Genomic DNA, 22,934 nt, shown 5'->3' with positions numbered 1-22,934 from the left:
TTTACAACACTTTTTGTTGTTGTTTTTCTTCTTTGTATATTACTACCGTATATTACTCTGGCCCACCCTAGAGTCGGGTTCTGCTTGACATTTCTTCCTAAGGGGGAGGTTTTCGTTAATATCACTGTCATATAATGTCTTGCTCTGGGTGGGGATCTCTGTCGGTCCTTTGCTCTACATGTAAAGTGTCTTGAGACAACTTGTTGTGATTTGACACTTTAATAAGATTGAATTGAACTGAGTGTGTCACTGTATCGGTGAAGAAGCACACACCATATCCGTAGACGGATGGGAATGAAAAACACTCCTCTCTCCTCTCTTCTGCAGGGATCTAGGGGTGTTCTGTCATGGGTTCCTGGCCGGCTACGCCGTGTGGAACACCATCATAGTCTACGTCTTGGCCGGCCCTGAGCTCACAGCTCTGGACAACCTGCTGGAACACTACCACAGACTGGCGTACCCGTCGCAGTCTCTGCTTTACATGCTGCTGGCAATTAGCACTGTGGCCGCCTTCGACAGGTACGCTCTCCCCTCTGCTATGACGGGTACGCTCTCCCCTCTCCTTCGACAGGTTCTTAGTCCTTGAGTCAGAGCTCCAAAATTGGAACGTACATTATGCATTGAGTGGGCAAAAGCATACCTAGATATATATTAAATTGTTTATAGGGTCAATATAAGTAAATTAATATACCATAAGTTATGAATCTATGATATATTAATTTACTTATATTGAGTTCCACAGTAGTAGCTTTTTCATATTTTTTATTTTTTTTACAATTTCAGAAAACTTGTAATTCAATAAATCATTATCTTCGTGTAAGTAATCAATCAGTTTCATTGTGATAACTATTAATTAAATGTTTACCTATTCACCTATCATGTATAGGCTACTATAGGTAAAACTTACTATATGACAAAGCTACGGAAGGGTTTATCATATCTTAATTTACTTATATTGATCCTATAAACAATTATCCTATAAACAATTTAAAATAGGTATGGTTCTGCATAATTATTATTGTGCATAATTATGTGAAAAAAAGGGGCCAAAGTGTCACATTGCGATAGTATGACAGAGTATAACTTAAGCCCAAGGGGGAGTTGTGTGTATGCTCCATTTTAAATACCGGTACATGTATTATAATAATAACAAAAGCGATATGGTCTTCAGCATTCAGTACATCAGTAGGGTTGGGCCAATATCAATAATAGCTTTTTCTATACAGCATTTTCAGGCATGAGCGTCGATATTTCCAAGGCTGGTCACATGAGATCCACCATCACCAGACTGTAAAAAATATTAATATTAACCATCATATTATAGGTTGCTAACAGTTTGGGATAAATTATTATCTTGCTTTCCTAACTGTCTCTGACAATTCTGATTATATTGATGTGAGGGGGAAAAGTGAAATTGTTAAATAAAATCAATTATAAGTCCATTGCTTGAAAAGAGATGTGCGCATTGTGTACAGTATGTATGTAGTCACACACATTGTTGAAAAATGAAATAACATAGTGTGTTTTCTGTCCAGGATGAATCTGGCTAAAGGCCCCACGGCTCTGCGGGACTTTGTCACACTGGACCCTGTGGCGCTGGCAGCATTCTGTGAGTCTTTAGTTCACACGCATTTTAACAGACATGCATTTATTTGAATGAAAAAAGGAATATCCGCACTCTCTAGTCTAGTATAATCTCGAGTGTAGTTTCTTCTTAACTTGTTATGTATAATGCACACACAGCAACAGCTGTGTGTGTGACCGTCCCGTTTGTAATGCGGGGAGCTGGCGAAAACGTCTGGCAACTCAGATTCTGATCCCTATGACCAACCAGTCCCAAGAACAACCACTAGGGGTCAGCACTACACAAGTGTGTAGGGACATCAGGGAATTGGCATAACGACTAAAATGGGGGGAAAGTTGGCAGAAAAGAAGGAAGGTTTTCACATTAATTTACTTCTCCATTTTGTTTAGCATTCTGCTCGTCTCTATACAGCTTATATTTACTGTGTCCCTCTGCCTGCCTTTGTGTGTGTGTGTGTGTGTGTGCCTGGGTGGGTGGGTGTGTGTGTGTGTGCGTGCGTGCGTGCATGTCTGTCTGTGCATCTTTCCGTACAACCTACAATTTATTCCTCGGCCCTGGTCCTGTCTCTAACCTACCTACCTGGTCCTGTCTAAACCTACAGTTTATTCCTCGGCCCTGGTCCTGTCTCTCAGCCAGCAGATGACCAGCGATCGTATCAACCTCTATGAAAGCCCCAATGTAACTCTGTGGTGAGTCAAGTCAAATCCAATGATCAAGTCAAAATGTGAGAATGACTGTAAAAAGTAAAACAGTCATTACAACGGCATCGAGGCCTGCGAAAATACATTTTGTTCGACTAAATCAATTGTAGGTTTAGTCGACTAAAGTCTTATGACTAAAACTAGTAACACACAAATATTCCAGGTGACTAAAATGTGACTAAAACTAAATGAAAACTATTCAAGAGACTATGAATTAAAACTAAAAATGTGCTTCTAAACACTGGATGGATTCTGGTGTTATCTCCGAACAGCTTTTGAAGCTGTTTTGACTGAATGTGCTCTCCCTGTCTGTCTCAGGCCTCAAGGCTCCGAGCACCACTTCCTTCACCCCTGGCTGACGGTCAACCTGGTGGTGGCGCTGTTGGTCGGCCTCGCCTGGATCCTCATCGCCACCCGGCCTGACATAGACCACACTGAGAGTGAGAGAGACACACACACACACACACACACTCAAAGTCTTAACCGTAAAACCATAGAACCATTTCTCTCTCATTTGTCTGTTTCTCAAACTGTAATACACTTATGACATTTGACATGCACGCACGCACGCACACACACACACACACACACACACACACACACACACACACACACACAAAACAACGAACTAAAGTAGCAATCACATCTGTTGTCTTTTTCAGAGTACCTCATGGAGATGGAGATTAAACCACCTGAATTAGAAGACAAAAATGAAATGACTGCATGAGACAAAGAAAATGTGCAATTACACATTTCACACACCTTTGTACTATTTAGCAGTGAACACCAAATGTACATCTTTTTTTTTGGCAGTACTTTAGTTTTGTATTTGAATGACATCTGTTGTATATAATGTTCACCTTTTGAAATATAAGATTTTATCCAACTGCAGTGATGTGCTTCTTTCTTATATTCCATTGAGCTCAACAGTGAGATTTCGGAATTAACCCCTTTTGGTGTTTTAAGCATTATGTTATACTTTAGCTATTGAAAAATAGCAGACCTACAAGGTCATGCTATGAGCTTGTAGGTCTGCTATTTTTTTGCTTCTAGGGGGGTCCCTGGAACAACATATTTTCAGATGGGGGTCGGCGGCCAAATTCATACAATTCTTTGGGTGCTTGACATGACAAACCTTGAGAACCACTGACAGAAACATCGTGGGTTTTTCAGAAAATTAGAATCGTCGAAATTTAAACGTTCCATTTCTGTCCTCTGTAGAGAGGATTTCATTATTTATCAGCCAATCCAATGTAGACTTAACACTAGGTAGGATCCTGGTTATAAAATGACAACATGCTACTGTATAGAAGCCAGACGTCTGTATGCAATCACTCTATTTTTAAAGATATTGGTGTAAGTTTAACTCGTGATCTCACAGAGAAATACTGCAGTCAGGATACTGTGTGGGGTCAGTTTTTGCATCTCCATTTTCTCTCCATTAGTCCAAGGGATTTAGTTTTGGACTTAATTTAATTGTCTAACTATGTCTATATATATATGTATATACACACGCATGCACGCACACTTGGTAACATTTTTTTTATATCCATCCATCCATCCTTTATCCAGAGTCAGGTTGCAGATCGGGTAACAGTTATGGGAGAGGATCCTAGAATGCATTTCTAACTATAATTGATTAATTGCCTATAGTTAAATCTGTTAAAATGTAGTTGCTAATTTGGTCAGGACCCTCAAGCTATGGGGGTCCTTAGTCCCCACTTTGAAAACCAATGGGTTACGGCCTAAACTGATTACTGGTGTTATTTTCAGCAAAAAGGTTTGGTGTCATCATTTTTCGACCGTGGTCGAGATCGTGGATTTCACAACATCACGCCAGACTTCCCGGTCCTTCATTGCCATCCCCAGTTCCTGCTTACTGATGCCTGTGTCCCTAGGGGAACGACAGTTTTCTACCTCTGGTCTGCTTTGAGGCAGGACTCCAGAGAAGATATAACCTCATTGTCAGCTCTGTAGCAGTGGCCGGCAAACTGTTCTTCAGGATCGGACTGGTGAAGAAACACGGGGAAGGTTGCCGTACATTAGATTAGATTAGTCAATGGGTGGCTAGGATAGGATTGGTGTAATTAACCCATTCTGGGCGGGAACTCCTTTTGGTGTTTTTAGGCATCATGTTATACTTTAGCTATTGAAAAACAAATCTACAAGCTCAAGCTTGCCCTACGAGCTTGTAGGTCTGCTATTTCTGAAAAATCTGGAAAATGTGCCTGAAATCTTTGAATGTATATTCGTTCAGAGTGATCGTCGGTGGCCAAATACATATAATTTTTGGGGTCCTTGACATGAAAATGTTTGAGAACGACTGACATAGAAACATGGGTTTTTGAGAAAACCGTCAGGATTTTGTAGAATCGCCCTCGGGTCTAAATGACTTAAAGAGCAGACCAAGTACCTGAGTGTTTCAGTGGTCTTCAACCAGTGGTCCTTGAAGGCATTCCAGGTGGTCCCCATGCAGCTAAATGATGGAGAGTTGGTAACCACATGGACCCTATATAGACCTTTAACTCTTGAGAGTGAAAAGGGTCCATTTGGTTTCATTTTACGCTCTCAAGAGTTAAATCATTGTTAAAAGATCTGCATTTCTTACAAGAAGTCTACACAATTTGAAAATGTAGAAGAATTGTTGTTTTGATGAACGTTTGCCTGTTGACTCTCCTAAATACAGCATAGAATTGTGGACAAAAATAAAATAATCTCAGTTTTGGGTCTGAGAGACTAGAGGCTCATTCATAGTCTGGATTTCCGGTGGTGAGGTGACCACCGCTCCGGTGGTGAGGTGACCACCTCTCCGGTGGTGAGGTGACCACCTCTCCGGTGGTGACGTGACCACCGGAGCTGAAATAATGTGGAGCGGTGGTGAGTAAAAACAGAGAGAAGGGCTGGGGCGGTGGTTTGCTCTTCACCGCGGCTCGTGATGTCATGTTGTAGTTCGGTGGTCACCTCAATACCGAAAATCCAGACTATGAATGAGCCTTAAACCTCGTCAAATGGTGGTCCGTGGCTCAAATGCTGAATACATATTGGGCCCTGGTATCAAAATAGTTGAAAACCACTGGGTTAAAGTCTGAAAATACACATTAACAGTGCTGTCAACAAGTATATGCAGCTGTATGAAAAACGTTTAATCTGCAAAACACAATGTTATACATATACAATATAAAGTAAATGGTGCATTTATATAGCGCCTTCATCCAAGGCGCTTTTACATAGATTGTGCATTGCATTCACTGATTCACACACCCATTCATACACAGATGGCAGATATGGGCAGTATTTGAAATACCTATTTTCTGTATTTGAAAATACAGAAAATGTATTTGAAAATACAGAAATTGTATTTGAAAATACAGAAATCACCAGTCCGCACTGGACTAGTAGGCCGATATATTTATTATTGGATGCAGCAGAGCAGAGCCTTTGCAGTTGATGCAACATATGAAACGTTTTAAAGTTGTTGACAGTGATATATAAACATGAACAATTGGATAGATATCCGTGTAGTTTCCATGCAGGCACAAGCTGCATTTCTCACCTAATTATAGTACAAATTATATGCGCAGTAAGCATTGACATCATCGTTTCCAAAAACCTCCGTTTGAGTGGCCGAAAACGCCGTTTGCGTGTGGCTAAAAGGACCAAACGTACACAAAAGAATGCGTTTAGAAAAAAGATCCATATACGTGTAGCCTGGGCCTAAATGTAAGTATGAGAGCCCCGTCTTAGCTCTCGAGGAGTTGATCCCTTAGATGGACCTGGTTGACGCGCTGGTCCAATGCCATACTGTTTGTGCTGAGCGTCAGCCCCATTTTGTGATAATAAAACACACAGGCAGCTCTGTCACAATGTTTACAGTGGAAAGGTTTGTCTCCTGTGTGGACACGCTGGTGTGACTTCAGGTGACCTGACGAACTGAAACTCTTGTCACACTGTTTACACTGGAAAGGTTTGTCTCCAGTGTGGACAAGCTGGTGTCTCTTCAGGTTAGCTGACTGCCTGAAACTCTTGTCACAATGTTTACAGTGGAAAGGTTTGTCTCCAGTGTGGAGATGCTGGTGTGCCGTCAGATTACCTAACACTGTGACTCTTGTCACAATGTTTACACTGGGAAGGTTTGTCTCCAGTGTGGACAAGCTGGTGTCTCTTCAGGTGAGCTGACTGCCTGAAACTCTTGTCACACTGTTTACAGTGGAAAGGTTTGTCTCCAGTGTGGAGATGCTGGTGTCTCTTCAGGTTAGCTGACTGCCTGAAACTCTTGTCACACTGTTTACAGTGGAAAGGGTTTGTCTACAGTGTGGAGGTGCTGGTGTGCCGTCAGATTACCTAACACTGTGACTCTTGTCACAATGTTTACACTGGGAAGGTTTGTCTCCAGTGTGGACAAGCTGGTGTCTCTTCAGGTTAGCTGACTGCCTGAAACTCTTGTCACACTGTTTACAGTGGAAAGGGTTTGTCTCCAGTGTGGAGATGCTGGTGTGCCGTCAGATTACCTAACACTGTGACTCTTGTCACAATGTTTACACTGGGAAGGTTTGTCTCCAGTGTGGACAAGCTGGTGTCTCTTCAGGTGAGCTGACTGCCTGAAACTCTTGTCACACTGTTTACAGTGGAAAGGTTTGTCTCCAGTGTGGAGATGCTGGTGTCTCTTAAAGTCACCTAACAAACTGAAACTCTTGTCACAATGTTTACACTGGAAAGGTTTGTCTCCAGTGTGGACAAGCTGGTGTGACTTCAGGTGACTTGACTGACTGAATCTCTTGTCACAATGTTTACACTGGAAAGGTTTGTCTCCCGTGTGGAGATGCTGGTGTGCCGTCAGATTACCTAACAAACTGAAACTCTTGTCACATTGTTTACACTGGAAAGGTTTGTCTCCAGTGTGGACATACTGGTGTCTCTTAAAGTCACTTGAGAGACTGAAACTCTTGTCACACTGTTTACACTGAAATGGCTTCTCTCCTGTGTGGATACGCTGGTGCGTCTTCAACTCACCTAACTTACTGAAACTCTTGTTACACATTTTACACTGGAAAGGTCTTTCTACAGTGTCGACAGACTCGACACCTCCACTTGCCTCCCCCCAATCACCACTGTCATCAGTGACTTCAGTGTCAGATTCGAGTTCAACTTCAATGCAGTGTGAAGAGATGTCTTCATCAACTTCACCTTTCACTGCTAGTAATGTCAACATAGACCCATCAGGTTCCTCTGGTCTTTGAAGTAGTTCCTCCTGTTCATCTTTAATGTGTGGAGGCTCTGGTTCCTCCTGGAGCAGAATAGAAATGTCTTCAGGTTCCTTCTGTTTAATAGAAATGTCTTCAGGTTCCTCCTGTTTAATAGAAATGTCTTCAGGTTCCTGTTTAATAGAAATGTATTCAGTTTCCTCCCGTTTAATAGAAACATCCCTGGCTGAGTCTGGGGAGTTCATCTTCACCTGCAGTCTGGGCTCCACACACTGGTTGAGGTCTGGCTGGTCTTCAGGTTGGTCTGGCTAGGAGCTACAGGTGACATAAAAACAAATGGTTTTCTGAGCTCAATTGTACCCACAAAAAACTGAACTACAGAACATTCAGTAGATTTTCTGTGGTCTGGGGTTTTCTGGCTCAAACAAGTGCTCTGATCTTCCTGCTGTTTATGATGTCACAACCTGCAAATTCCATAATATATGTCAAAGGGATTTGCCAGCAGATGTCACTGTGTTTATTGTTTTGGCTGTTTTCATTGCAGCTCAAAAGACTTCCAAACCCCAGAGAAAACTTCAGACCACAGAAAATCCACTGAATGTTCTGGGGATGTAATTTGTTAGGATTGCGTGTTCTCATATATTGTATTGTAAGGCCTATGGCCAATGTTTTTGTTGCACTTGTATTGTGGGTGTTAACTCAGATGAGCAGATGGAGAAATAGCAGCGCGGCTGCACTAAACAAAACAGAAATAAAACTTCAAGTGAATACATGATTCTGTGAGATTGATTTCAGTATGGCTGGCGAAACTAGCAGTTCAACATAATTGAGGTCATAAAACCTAAAAGAAAAATAAATGAAAATGAATGTGATAAAACTATAGTGTGGGATCAAAGTCAGCCACATTATTATTAACAATAACAAAGTCAGCCTACTATCATTAAAAAACAATTTGTCAAGATTAAAGTCTCAGTCGTCTCTCCTAATCCAGGGCGCTCTCCGTGGTCTTGAGCTGACGGATATACTAGCGCCTCATTTCTGCTCCTCCTCCGTCTCTCCCGCAAAATATGAACACTTTTTGGATCATATATCGTATAAATTAAAACGATAGCAATGTAAGCTAGCAATGTAAAGCAAACTTTTTTCCCAAATTGTTTCCGGGTCGTGGGTTTCAGAGTAAAATGTCTTTCCGGCACCCCAGAGCTCCTATTTTGAAGGAATCCTGGCGCTGCTTGTGTTAAAATATTTGCTCCCCTCACTTATAGGCTCGCTCAGCACCTGCCCAAGTTTGGGTTGGGGATGGGCATTTCTTTCCCAGACTTCTCAGGTTGCACTGATTTGGTGCCCACTGCCCAGTATTCCATAATAGGGACCCATGTCAGCCCCACATAAATTGCCAAGGTGGGGCCCACCTAGGACCCAGGTAGAACCCACTTAAAGACCCCACGGGCAACTCTGAGAACCATCTGGTGCCCGCTGACATTTCCATATGAATCCCACCATATAGTTATCCCACCTGGCTCCCACATAGGCAGCGCAGCCCACTGTGGGTTTTTTGGTAACCAGGCAGACACTTTATGAAAGGTGGATGGAAGGAAGAATCAGCCTGTTCGGCCAAGGAGAGAGCAGGTTCAGGGTCCTCCTGACTGGCTCTGGTACATAGCCCTAATGCTATTTAATTAGGTGATATCGGCCTGCGTATAGGCACTTTTAGTGGCGGCTTGAATATAATTTGCCAATTATTAAATAAACTCGATCGAGCAGCGAATGAGCGAGTAGCTTGGAGGGTTCCCGTGTTTATTGTTTTGCTATTTGTTTTGCAAATACAAACCATAGCATAGCCTCTTCTCTCTTGAGCCTGATTCCTGTTGTGGATCGAGGTCTTCCCGGAAAGTAACACACTTTAGCGATCTGTTAGATGCTATATAAAGTTAAGATGAAGGTAGGACACTGGACAGGACATGAAACGAACTGCTCTATCTCAGACTATCTGTATCTGCTGCTGCATGCTGCCGAAACCATTAACCTAGCCTAGCCCATCAGGCTTTCCACCGGTTACCTCGGAGGAAAACAAAGCTATAGTTTAGTTACCACAGAGTTACGACATTGAGGGGGCAGGAAATCTGAGCGCTCGAGCGCTGTCCATGCAGCCCTGGACTGGGACAAGCTGGAGTTGGAAATACATTGTTTTCAACGAGGGCGGCACAAATAAGAGCTATTTTAAGGCATGATGTGTGCAACATGACAACTGTTTTAAAGTATTGTAGCCTACAGTGACAACTACAAGTCTCTGTAATGTTTATGTTGTACTATTACTACAAAACAATCTAAAATAAAGGTATTTAAGATCATTAAAGCTGAGCTTAGCTACATAGAAGTGTCTATTTGTATGTCTCTAAATGTTTTGATGAATTGAACAATGTGGACCCTGTTGTAAACAAGTGTAATGCTTAATTGGGTCGTCCACTCACAGTTAACAGTCTTTGTATTGAGTCTGTGCTTAAAATGTACTGTAAATTCTACAAACTGTTAATAAATATTTCAATCAATCAATCAATCAAGCTGTTGCATGATAGTCCCATGCATTTCTTGTCCCCATTTGCTATGCTCTTTGCCAATAGAAGTCTACCGGTATGTAGGAGCCGTTGTTGGACTGAAGCCCCATGAAGTGAACGGAGTTGTCGTAATTCTGTCTTTACTCCATGGCTCTGGGAGCCTAGGAAATAGGTTCTTACTAGTCCGTGTAGTTGAACTCGGAGAGATGGATTAGTGACTAACTTAACTTGCAGAGTGCAGTGTGCGTAGATGTGGTAACATCTGACCATGTGAAAGTCGTACTCCTTATAGTCCTGCACCAATTTAGAGTTAATAAAACGTACTTTTTTTTATAAACCATGCTGGACTTTGCCATCTTCGCTGTGACATTTGTTGTCATTCTGGTTGGTGCGGTTCTCTATCTTTATCCGGTAAGTTCGTGAAACAACAACAGTGTAGTTAGCCTGATAGCAAACAAACGAACCCCCTGCTGCTTTGTGTCTAAAACGGTTTGTAATGGAACTTTAACATCTGGAAACCCCCAAAACATCTGTTGAAATGTAACAGAAACGTCCTGACCCGGTGGCTGTGACCCATATATAGCCTACTGTGTACTGTACTGTATGTATGTGTGTCAGTGGGGTGAGTGAGAGAGAGATAGAGAGAGAAACTTCACTGGAGTCTGCATGCTCACATTTGTATTTAATTTGTTTATGTTTTTCATACAAAATGCATATGGTTACAGAGCATACACTGCAACATATAGGCCTGCATTTATTTTTAAATGAATGTGTTTCCATTGTGTCTCTTTTATCTGCTCACCATTCCAGTCATCCAGGCGTGCTTCTGGCATTCCAGGTCTCAACCCCACAGATGAGAAGTAAGTTCACTTTATTATTGATTCATGTTCTTATCAGGGTGGGAATGTAACACATGGTGTTCTGAAGTAGTGTTTAGTTGGATTGAATTAATTTAAAACATAGGGCTTTAAATAATACTTTTACCATTCATCAAATAATCTTGAAGCCCATTTTCTTTTGTTCTTTTTTTATGCTTTATGCTTACGACCTTGCGATACATCACTATTCACTGAGGATACGTCCCAGGTGCATCCATGCCATATTCTTAGTTCTTAGACGTTATCTTATTTATAGTGACTCATAGGAATAGTCTGGTGACCACCGGAGAGACGGGTGACAGCCGGAATGTAGACGGCACCCAGGAGCAGTTTGGGATGGCGCCCCAGACTGTCTCCTCCGTGAGGAAGGAAGCCCAACAACCCATGGTGAGGCCTTTAGGAGGGCCATTTCAAGCTGCAAGTGGAGCCTGCAGCACCACCTTTGCCCAGGTGGAGCCTGCAGAAACATAATTGCGGCTCAAGAATCTATAATTATTTTGGAAATCCATGTCGCGCCACCGAGTGGCGCGATACGAGCTTGTGGGTCTGCCATTTTTGAAAAATCGAAGAACGACTGACATTTTTAGAATCTGATCTCAGGTCAGAATGGGTTCATCAGACCAGTGTGTGTCCAGTGGAAAACCTCGTATGAATCTGATCTCAGGTCAGAATGGGTTAACACTCCTCTCTTGTCAGGGATGGGAACCTGCAGGACATCGTGAGACACGGCAGTCTGCACGAGTTCCTGCTAAGCCTGCACCAGGAGTTTGGACCCGTGGCGTCGTTCTGGTTCGGAGGTCGGCCGGTGGTCAGTCTGGGCTCTGTGGAACAGCTACGGCAGCACATCAACCCCAACTGGACCAGTGAGTGTGAATTCTGTGAACCGTTTCATTTTTGGTCGGGATAAAGGGTCGATCCCATTCAGGGCGGGAACCCCTTTTGTTGTTTTAAGCATTATGTTATACTTTAGCTATTGGAAATGTGGCTCACACCGCACATCTTTGAATATATGTTCTTTCACAGCGAACGTTTTACAACTCAAATCTTTGCTTCTGGGGGGGGGTCCCTGAGCAACATATTTTCAGATGGGGGTCCGCGGCCAAAATACAGATCATTCTGGGGATCCTTGACATGAAAATGGTTGAGCATCACTGACAATCGAAGAACGACTGACATTTTTGTAATCTGATCTCAGGTCAGAATGGGTTAATCAGACCAGTGTGTGTCCAGTGGAAACCTCGTATAGGAATCTGATCTCAGGTCAGAATGGGTTAATTAGGAAGAAGAACTGGACTGGACCAGTACAGTAGACCTGGACTGGACCAGTACAGTAGAACTGTATCTTCAAGTAGTAAAACTCAACCAGGAAGTTGAAAATGCCATTCAAATAAAAATACGAATGCCGCCTGGCAGAATCAGATTAGTTTTCCTTCTTTTATATATTGTAAAAGAGCGGTTTCACCTGGCGTGCAACGTAAGCCATTGAGGGCTGGAGACTGTTGGGGAATAAATAAATATATCAATGAATCAGCGGAGTAACTATTGCAGATATCTTGGAGTTACATCATGGCAAAGTAACATTCACGCTGCATGTTTATCCCATTTTGGGCGGGAACCCCTTTTGGTGTTATGCTTTAGCTATTGAAAAATAGCAGATCCACGCTACGAGCTTGTAGGTCTGCTATTTTTGAAAAATCGAAGAACGACTGACATAGAAACGTAGCTTTTTCAGAAAACTGCCAGGATGTAGAAGACATTTTTAGAATCTGATCTCAGGTCAGAATATGGGTTATTATCTTACCATAATTTGCCCTTGTTCGTTCTCTTTTGAAATGGACATAAAATGTTTCTACGTTTGTTTTTCCTTTTGTTCTTCCCTCCCCAGCGGACTCCTTTGAGACGATGCTGAAGTCGTTGCTAGGTTACCAGGCGGGCATGGGGGGCGGGGCCACAGAGGCCATGATGAGGAAGAAGGTGTACGAGAACGGCATCGACAACGCGCTGAAGAACAACTTCCACCTGGTCCTCCAGGTTGGTGGCCTGGAGCTAGAGATAATCGATAATCCGATAATCCGATAATCTGCCAGTGATCGGTGATCGGCCATATCGACCGATATTCACTCTGATCGGTAATCGGCATTTACTCCGTCTGTGATTGGCAATTTATCATATCTGGAGAAACTGATCTTTTACACCAGTTAAGTGGTATAAATGTCAATCAGATATAGAGCATAATATCATTTAGCATTTTTGTGACAGGCCTAAACATTCTCCCCTTCCTCCCCCCACACAGTTTTGACGTAGGTTTTCACATAATAATAATAATAAGTATTATCCCTCGCTGGAGCGTAATTCATATGGAAAGAAGGACAACGATATGCACATCCCACAGTTTTTAAATACGGTGCTGGACCTCAAAAAATGATCAAATGAAGAAAAAAGTGGAATGTCCACCATATACACCATATAATTCTGCTCCCCGTCCTCTTTATTTCAACCTAATGAAACAACCCGGGGCGGGGCGGAACGTTGTTGAAAAGCGTACGCCGTACGCACCCCCTTTTGAGCACGCCGAAAGTAGCCCCGTCTAGAAGCCCAGGATGCGTTGTACGTACGACTAACTATTCAGCAATGAGATAATCAGTGTTTTGTGCATTCCCTCCCTCCCTCTAAGCTGGTGGAGGAGCTGGTGGAGAAATGGCAGTCGTTCCCCCAGGCCCAGCACACCCCTCTGTGTGCCCACCTGCTGGGACTGTCCATGAAGACCGTCACCCAGCTGGCCCTGGGGCCGCGCTTCAAAGACGACGCGGAGGTCATGCGCTTCCGCAAGAACCACGATGCGGTGAGAAAATTAACAGACAGTGCTTGCTTCACCTGACAAATATGACATGTCATATTCTCTTTTTTTTTAAACTGGGTTGTTCCTGACTGTCGCTCCTAATTCACCAGATCTGGTCAGAGATTGGGAAAGGCTACCAGGATGGCTCCATGGAGAAGAGCTCCAGCAGGAAGGGACATTATGAGAGTGGTGAGTGAGAAGAGGTTCAATACGTCTGTTGTCTCTCTCTCTCTCTCTCTCTCTCTCTCTCTCTCTCTCTCAAGGCAGATTACACATTAAAACCTAAGAGCTGACAGTCCAGTACAACCACAGTCTTATACCGGTCCGTTAGACATTTGAGCAGCTCCGCTGGAGCAGTTGGGGGTTCCAGTGCCTTGCTCAAGGGCACTCTGTGCTGGTGTTGGGCTAGGGAATCTAGGGTTTATGACATGTGGTTAACGAGAGAGTCTTGTGTTGTCCAGCCCTGTCCGAGATGGAGTCAGTACTGCTGTCTGTGACTGTTGTCTGTTAACGAGAGCGTCTTGTGTTGTCCAGCCCTGTCCGAGATGGAGTCAGTACTGCTGTCTGTGACTGCAGTCTGTTAACGAGAGAGTCTTGTGTTGTCCAGCCCTGTCCGAGATGGAGTCAGTACTGCTGTCTGTGGTTAACGAGAGCGTCTTGCATTGTCCAGCCCTGTCCGAGATGGAGTCAGTACTGCTGTCTGTGGTTAACGAGAGCGTCTTGTGTTGTCCAGCCCTGTCCGAGATGGAGTCAGTACTGCTGTCTGTGACCAGGGAGAGGAAAGCCCTGCAGAGCCAGAGCGTGTTTGTAGACGCCTTGCTTCAATCCAGCCTCACAGAGAGACAGGTGAATACTAGAGCAAACGTTTTAATGTCAAATCTTTGCTGGAATAACATATTTTCAGGTGGGGGTCCACCAGTCCACAGCCAATTACATATAATTCCTGGGGTCCTTTGACATGAAATAGTGTGAGCACCACTGATATAGAAACTTTAGAAAACTGCGATTTAAATGGGTTAAAAAAATACATCTTTAATGTGGGTCACACATTTTGCTATTTTACTCACAAGCTCTTGTTATTTCTTCGTGAAATGATGCAATGGTATTAAAGTGGGGTTCAATCACATCACAAATGTGACGACTTCAAAGTTGAAAGCCAACAGAGAAATGAGATGATTTATTAAGTATTTTGACAGTGATAGTGTTTGTTGTATAATGAATCCTTTCAGATCATGGAGGACAGCATGGTGTTCACTCTGGCAGGATGTGTCATCACAGCCAACTGTAAGTCAAGTTTGAGACGGCTGCTTTTAAAGGAATACTTAAACCCCATTTGAATTACTTAACACATGAAGCCTTGTGGGTGAGAGTGTCCTCCCTGGGATTTAGTGCTATAATAATAATAATAATATACGTAATTAAGTAAAAACAAATTTATTCGAAAAACTAGTTAAAAGGTTACAAACTAGAAATCAAAAAGGACAATTAATCGAAAGAAATCGTGAAGAATCGTGCAGTTGGCTGTCAAATTCATTTTAGTTAGTCTTCTGTTTTAGCTTTAGCTTTTTTAATACATATTTTCATGGAAACTATAAGAATCGTGTGATGATCGTGACCTCAATTCTTGTGGAGGAAATTTGATCAAGAATCGTGCGGCACTACTGGGATTGGGAGGTCGGGGGTTCAATCATACCAAAAACGGTAAAGATGTGAGTTTGTGACCCAATTGGCACTCAACATCAAGGGTTGGATAGGAGCTGTGACATACAGTAGCCTACTATCTAGTGTTGATTTCGTCGACTAAAACCAAGACAAAAAATGTCCGTCGGCTACCTTTTTTCACCGACAAAAACTAAATAAAAACTAAGCTATGATGACTAAAACTATTAACAATTTCGTCAACAAATAAAAACTAGACTAAAATGTTAGGAAGGGACTAGTGGACAAGCTATCCAGTATAAGTCATGGGGTGTACACGGGACAGGACAGGGGTGTACACGGTAGGGATGTGTAAATGTGTCCAAAATGAAAATCGATTTGTATAATTCAATATTAACGATTAATCGTTTTTTTTTTATAATTTCCTTTATTTATTTTATGAACCCTACAAATAAATAAAAATCTTCCCCCCAAGGGGTACCTAAGTCAAAAAAGTTTGGGAACCCCTGATGTAGTTGATTAACAATAATTGTAACTCTTGAGAGTTAATAAGGGTCCATTTGGTTACTAACTCCATCTTTTAAATGAGGACCACTGGTGGTCCCTGGACCACTGTTGATCCAATTGATCACCATATCAACCCCAGCCTAGGCCTGATTAGGTAAATTCCCAACACCTGCTAAATCCTCCAAACCTGTATCTTGATTGGAATCAATTTCCACTCAGTCATGCAGCTACACAGACACATCCCAGGCACACTTTGGTAGGCCTATAGCCCTGTCCTGTTTGGATGACAATATTGCCTTTCCAACAGATTTTATTTATTTTTTTAAACAGGAAAGAAAAACAAAAAAGAAATAAAAACGATTATCGATTATTAATTTTCATAATCGATTTCGGGTCCTATCAACGATAATCGATTAATCGATTAATCGGACCCATCCCTAGTACACGGGACAGGACAGGCCCCAGGGGGTGTACACAGTACTTGTACATCAAGCTGCCTCGCTAGAGTTGTTCCGATATCGATACTGGGACTGGTACAATTGACACTAGGCTGAACGAATGCAACGGGAGCAAGTCTGACCCAACAAATGTCACTGATCATCCTCTATATCGCTTTTTTAACCTCATACCATCTGGACAAAGATACAGATAACAACATTATTATTAAAGAATGTATGCTAAAGGCCTTAATTGTAAATTGTAATTGTTTGGTGCAGTGTGTGTTTGGGCGGTCCACTTCTTGTCCACGTCTGAAGAGGTTCAGGACAAGCTGTATGAAGAGCTGGAGGAGGTTCTGGGTTCTGGTCCCGTTACTCTGGACAAGATCCCTCAGCTCAGGTACAGATCAGTCACAGTTCAAACCTCCAGATCCCTAAGACCAGTCACAGTTCAAACCTCAAGATCCCTAAGACCAGGTAAGACCAGTCACAGTTCACTTCAAACCTCAAGATCCCTCAGCTCAGGTAAGACCAGTCACAGTTCAAACCCCATCTGGGTTCCACTGGATCCAATTAAGTTATTATTCAGTCATACTGTAAGCTCTTGTTAAGACTTCATTTGTTCAATATTTAGTTGTATACAACCCAGACATATCCACTTTTCACTTTTTTCAAACCTTTTCAAAATATTTTCTTTTTTTTTAACAAGAAAAGTACTAAAACGCTCAAAAATCTAAATAGCTCTTTGAAGTTGAGGGTTATATGTAGATGAGCAAAGCAAAGAACAACCCAAGGCCACACTTTTTTTTTTAAAGCCTCTAAGATCATGGCCGACGGTTTTTCACCGATTAACCCATTTTCTAGGTATTAAATATCTTACTGACATAGTGATTGTACTCCCCGTTTCCCTCATTTACAACCGGTTGGTCTCCAGAGGAAGTTCATATATCGCCCACACTACAAATAGATGACATGAAGTAGTACAAGGTCAAATAAATCCATTAAGCAGAGAAAATATGATCCTGTGATTACAGGAGCACACCATGGGGAAGTGGTGCAATAATAATAATCATAATCATGTGTAAACTAAAATATGAGATTGAAGGAAGGATTATTATATTTGGAAAATTAACTAAAATGAACTCTGATGACGTTTCTGTCCTGGACCCAGATACTGCCAGCAGGTTCTGAACGAGACGGTCAGGACCGCCAAGCTGACCCCCGTCGCAGCCCGCCTTCAGGAAGTGGAAGGGAAAGTGGATCAGCATGTCATCCCCAAAGAGGTATCCGTTCTCTCCGTCTGTCTCGTCTGCTGCTCATCGCTAGGTTATCACAAAGTAAAGGCTTAAGTGAATAATGAATATAATATGAATGCTAATGTGTTGCTTTTTTTTTAATGGTATTTCCAGACTCTAGTCATCTATGCACTAGGAGTCGTCTTGCAGGATCCAGACACTTGGAGTGTCCCATACAGGTTGGCGTGAATTTAATTACTTTTGACAATTTATTTCCTGATTAATTGCTTGGTTCTTGTAGGTTTCAGACGACCTGAGAAGAGCTGATAAAAAAACTAAAGTAGATACTAGATAGATACGTGTAGGAGCGAGGCGCTGCACTCTAAATTTTGAACATTTTAAACATGACCCATATGAACTTCATTAGATCCAGTGATGGTGCTTTTTCCTGTTGGGAGAGCCAAGTGCCTTTTTCCTATGATTCAGTGTTGTTTGTGTCGACTAAAACTAAGACGAAAAATGTTCGTCGACTACCTTTTTCCACTGACAAAAACTAAATTGAGACTAAATAAAAACTAAGCTATGATGACTAAAACTGTAGATTTAGTCGACTAAAATCTTATGATATTTAGTCGACTGAAACTAGACTAAACACTAAAACATTCCAGGTGACTAAAAAACTAAAAAGTGACTAAAACTAAATGAAAACGTTTCAAGAGACAAAAACAACACTGCTACGATTGTATAATTTCTCAAAACATATTGTAATTTGTGTCTACATTCTCCTCCCCCACACATTGACGTTGTGTTGTAATTTATGGACATTGTGTTTATAATTTGTGACACTCGCAGATTTGACCCGGATCGATTTGAGGAGGAGTCGGCCAGCAAGAGCTTCTCCCTGCTGGGTTTCTCTGGAAACCAAGCATGCCCAGAGCTGAGGTACAAAACGCCCGTCCTCGCATAACATTTAGAGTTGGGGTTGTTTTTCTTAAATGCAACTGGGAGGTCTGAGTCTTTCTGTTTATTTATTGAGGCAGCTCGTTGGTAAGAAAGTGGAGAGGAAAAGGAGTGTCTAAACTGCACAGGGGAGGCACTGTGCCGGGTGGGGCTCCATCCCAGGCCCAGCGTCCTAGACGGGGAGCCAACGCAGCGCCTCTGGGGACTTGAAAGAGAAACGTTATGGGTAGCTAATCATTGCAGGGTTTTTTTAAACAAAGATTTATTTGCAGCAGTCCACCGAACGGAATGTCAGTAGCCTGCCACAAATCTTCCCCAGAGCAGTAGAATAACATGTTACATGTGAGATTCACGTTGTTTTTTACTGCTCAGTTTGGTGTGGCTTCTTAACCCATTCTGACCGGGCATCCATTTTGGTGTCAGCATCATGTTATGCTTTAGCTATTTAAAAATAGCAGATCTACAAGCTCATATCGCGCCACCGAGTGGCGCGATACGAGCTTGTAGGTCTGCTATTCGAAAAATCGAAGAGCGACTGACATTTTTAGAATCTGATCTCAGGTCAGAATGGGTTCATCAGACCAGTGTGTGTCCGGCGGAAACCTCGTATGAATCTGATCTCAGGTCAGAATTGGTTAACCACGACCGTATATACTCAGTTGATCGGGGTCCCCTAGGACTCTAGTCTACACTAGTGGCCCTATCTTGGGCGCGCCTTACACTATATCACTATAACTCAATGCCATAATTTTACTATCTTGATTTTTTTTTTTTTATAGTTTAACCAGCTGATCTACATTGACACGTTGTGAGCTTGTAGATGGGCTATTTGAACTATTTTAAAATGTTTTTAAAAATTATATATATATATAAAAAGGTAAATTAGTTTAGTGATAATTATTATTATTAATTAAGGGGTAAGGGGTGGCTCAAGATATAACACTTGGTCTGATCCTTCTCTATGCCAAAACATTTCACTGAAAATAGATGATCTATAAAGCACAAAAGGGTCGCGTGACAGAGTATAAATAAAATCTGTCCTGTCCAGTCTACCACCTTGATAAGTGACCTAATTACAGGGTGTCCTTAAAAAGCCATCTATTGTCTTAAAAAAATGTTCTCAAAAGGTATGACATTACTTTTTCTTCTTCTTCACTATCTTCATCCGCTTATTCAAATTTGGTTGTGGCGGTATAAGGCATTCCCTTTCTCTGGCCACGTTATCCAGCTCTGACTGGGGGATCCCGAGGCATTCCCCAGGCCAGTGTGGAGATATAACCCCCCACCTGGTGGTTGTTCTGCCCAGCTGGCCGTGCCTGGAAAACCTCCCTAGGGAGACCTCCAGGAGGCATTCCTCCTTACTACCGTATATGTCAGCAGCACCTCAACAAACTGGCCTCTTTTCTATGCGAAAGGAGCAGCTGCTCAACTCCATGTCTCTCACAGAAGAATGAGCTTCTCACCTCATCCCTAAGGTCAGCCACCCTCCTGGGAAATGCCATTCCGGACGCCTTTATCTTGTTCTTTCGGTCATGAGTAGGAAGGAACGAAGGTTGACCTGTAGATGCAGAGCTTTGCCTTCTGGCTAAGTTAATTCTCTTTTCATCATAATGGTGCTGCTCAGCAAATGCAATACCTCCCCTGCTGCTTTGATTCTCCTGCTGAACTCATTTTCTGTCTTTCCCAAGATACTTGAATTCCTTCACTTGGGGTAAGGAGTCATTCTTCCACTTTTTGGAAAGGTAAAATAACGGACAACGTTATTTCAACCAGTTCTTCGCCCTCCGTCAGGCGCCCCGGCTGGCCAGGGGGAGGCAGTTTAGAGACCAGGATTATTGCATGTGTTTTTGTGAGGGTACCTACCCTAGGGGACATGGGCAGAACATGTGAGGGTACCTACCCTAGGGGACACAGGGGAAACATGTGAGGGTACCTACCCTAGGGGACACGGGGAGAACATGTGAGGTTACCTACCCTAGGGGACAAGGGGAGAACATGTGAGGGTACCTACCCTAGGGCACACAGGGAGAACATGTGAGGGTACCTACCCTAGGGCAGTGTTTCTCAACCTATGTACCGCGGCACTTTACTGTGCCGTTTGATCTGTCCAGGTGTGCCGCGAGATTTTGACCGAAAGTAACACTAGCCCTCCAGCGAAAGCAATAGCTAGGCGTCCTATTGTTGCGTCGTTGTTGTTGTCACACGTCTAATTAGACGTGCGATAACAACATGACGACGGAACAATAGACTCTTAACGACCATCGGCCATAGAAATGTTAATCGCCTGGCAACTTTACATGGCATTCACATTGTTGGAGCAGCAGCTATGACCGGGCGATACAAGGGATTTGTTAGCCGAGTGAAAGAGATTAATCCTGACGTCATGGCTACACACTGTTTTTTACACCGCGAGGCGCTGGTTGCAAAGACTTTACCAAAAGACCTGTGTTGGAAAATGCAGTAAGCGTCGTTAACTTTATTAAAGCAAGACCACTGAAAAGCCGGCTGTTCGCCACACTGTGCGAGGAAATGGAGGCGGAACATCAAACTCTGCTGTTGCACACCGTGCTGTGGGCAAGGGCAAGCTAGAAATGTTTCCTTGCAGCAACGCTGGATACAAAAACAATCGTGAATTGTGTGGGGTCATTTCTGAGCATCTGGAAACTCTTGAGGACAAATTTGCAATTTATTTCCCCCCAGTTTCCACCGAAGACTTTGACTGGGTCTGTGACCCATTGAACGCGGCAAACGTGAACAGCCCAATGCTGGAGCAAGAGCAGTTATTGGACATACAGGGGGACTATGAATGCAAAAAGAAATTCAAGGAACTAAGTCTGGACAGGTTTTGGTTGGCTGTTTACAAAGAATATCCAGCCATCACAGCCAGCGCAATGGCAGTGCTGCTCCCCTTTTCCACAACCTACCTGTGTGAGCTTAGCTTTTCAAGCCTGACTTGCATAAAAAACAAACGCAGAGAGAGACTGAGAGCAGTTGATGAGGAGCTCCGTGTCTGTTTGTCCAGCATCCCAGCCAGGATAAAAACTCTTTGTTCAGGAAAACAAGCTCAAGGTTCACACTAAGACAGAACTTGTCAAACATATTTACTTTTCTTTTTATCAAATATTTTTTTCGATTTTCTTTGTACAAAAGTGCTCAAGTTTAAGACCATTGTATTGTGGCAAAAGATTTTTGTTCTTGTTTTTACAACTCCTTTTTACAAACTCATACAAAATATAGCACACAATGTGTGTGCTATATTTTGTATGAGTTTTCAAAAATAAATTGGTGAAACTGAGGCACTGTCTCTGTCCTTTTCTTTCTCTTTAAAGTTATTTGACGAGTGCTCTCATGTGTGTTTTTAAAAGTATATTGGGTTCATATATATATATATATATATATATATATATATATATACACCGGTATATATACAGTATATACACACACCGTATATCTAGGTGTGCCCCGAGATTTTTAGGCTATGAAAAGTGTGCCCTGGGACAAAAAAGGTTGTGAAACACTGCCCTAGGGGACACGGGGAGAACATGTGAGGGTATACCTACCCTAGGGGACACGGGGAGAACATGTGAGGGTATACCTACCCTAGGGGACACGGGGAGAACATGTGAGGGTATACCTACCCTAGGGGACACGGGGAGAACACTTGCGTGTCCCTTCCTACATGACTATGTGTTGACGTCTCTTGTCAGGTTCGCCTACACTGTCGCCGCTGTCCTGCTCAGCACGTTGGTACGGCGGCTCAAGGTCCACCGGTTGAAGGGTCAAGTCGTGGAGGTGAAATCTGAACTGGTTTCCACCCCTAAAGACGACACCTGGGTCACCGTCAGTGAAAGAAGATAGAATTTACCCTCCTCCAACTTCCTGACCAGTGGAACCTCTGGAAACTATTACAAAACAGCAATCTCTCTGTTCTCCCCGAGAGGACATTAAACATTAACGTGGAGGTTTTTTGGTCAGTGTCTCTGATTTAATAATGTAGATGCTTTGTTGTTCTGTTCAAGAAGGACTGCAGTTATGAAATTAATGATTTACAGCGTTCAATGTTAACTATTGTTTTAACATAGAAAGACATTTCATTTCGGATAGCACTTTTTTTGTTTGTGTTTTACTTTTTGCTTGTGGGTTCTGTTATCACGCACAGGCATGTGCGTGCCTGCACAGCACAAGACATGTTGCTTTGTTCAGCCAATAAGCCTTAGACCACATTATTTCACCTCTTTTAGCATCCACATTCCAGATGAAAATGTGTCATTAAAAAAAGGTGTATAGACAGTATACTAATTAACCTGATATACCAAACTCAGGATTTATACATGACATCCCTTTTTTATAGAAGGAAAATAAACCTTTCTAGTACTA

At 42.6% G+C, this 22,934-nt stretch overlaps 2 protein-coding genes across 2 annotated transcripts in view; both read left to right on the top strand.

Annotated features, from left to right (window-relative positions):
* tmem237b (transmembrane protein 237b) overlaps window positions 1-11,890 on the top strand; it is an 18,744-nt gene extending 6,854 nt beyond the window's left edge. The window contains exons 6-11 of the mRNA XM_083758609.1: window positions 328-519; window positions 1,536-1,609; window positions 2,187-2,274; window positions 2,605-2,726; window positions 2,949-3,242; window positions 11,846-11,890. Coding sequence (XP_083614735.1) covers window positions 328-519; window positions 1,536-1,609; window positions 2,187-2,274; window positions 2,605-2,726; window positions 2,949-3,013 — 541 coding nt within the window. The 3' untranslated portion in view covers window positions 3,014-3,242; window positions 11,846-11,890. The remainder of the gene's footprint in view (window positions 1-327; window positions 520-1,535; window positions 1,610-2,186; window positions 2,275-2,604; window positions 2,727-2,948; window positions 3,243-11,845) is intronic.
* cyp20a1 (cytochrome P450, family 20, subfamily A, polypeptide 1) lies at window positions 10,283-22,934 on the top strand. Its single transcript, XM_083758608.1, has 13 exons — window positions 10,283-10,453; window positions 10,853-10,902; window positions 11,617-11,783; window positions 12,806-12,951; window positions 13,595-13,762; window positions 13,870-13,948; window positions 14,493-14,605; window positions 14,989-15,043; window positions 16,642-16,762; window positions 17,534-17,645; window positions 17,772-17,836; window positions 18,450-18,539; window positions 22,265-22,934. Exons 1-13 carry the CDS (start codon window positions 10,382-10,384, stop codon window positions 22,413-22,415), a joined length of 1,389 nt encoding a protein of 462 aa, XP_083614734.1. The 5' UTR covers window positions 10,283-10,381; the 3' UTR covers window positions 22,416-22,934.

Source organism: Protomyctophum parallelum, assembly GCF_964188405.1.
Source record: "Protomyctophum parallelum genome assembly, chromosome: 23".
Taxonomy (NCBI): domain Eukaryota; kingdom Metazoa; phylum Chordata; class Actinopteri; order Myctophiformes; family Myctophidae; genus Protomyctophum; species Protomyctophum parallelum.
This window is presented reverse-complemented; position numbering and strand designations above follow the sequence as displayed.

What these genes read in the sequence shown, in the direction of transcription:
- cyp20a1 (XM_083758608.1), top strand. Translation starts at nt 10,382, where the DNA reads ATGCTGGACTTTGCCATCTTCGCTGTGACATTTGTTGTCATTCTGGTT. An exon ending in ACTTCCACCTGGTCCTCCAG is followed by an intron (nt 12,952 to 13,594) that starts GTTGGTGGCCTG and finishes CCTCCCTCTAAG; the next exon opens with CTGGTGGAGGAGCTGGTGGA. An exon ending in GAAGGGACATTATGAGAGTG is followed by an intron (nt 13,949 to 14,492) that starts GTGAGTGAGAAG and finishes TGTGTTGTCCAG; the next exon opens with CCCTGTCCGAGATGGAGTCA.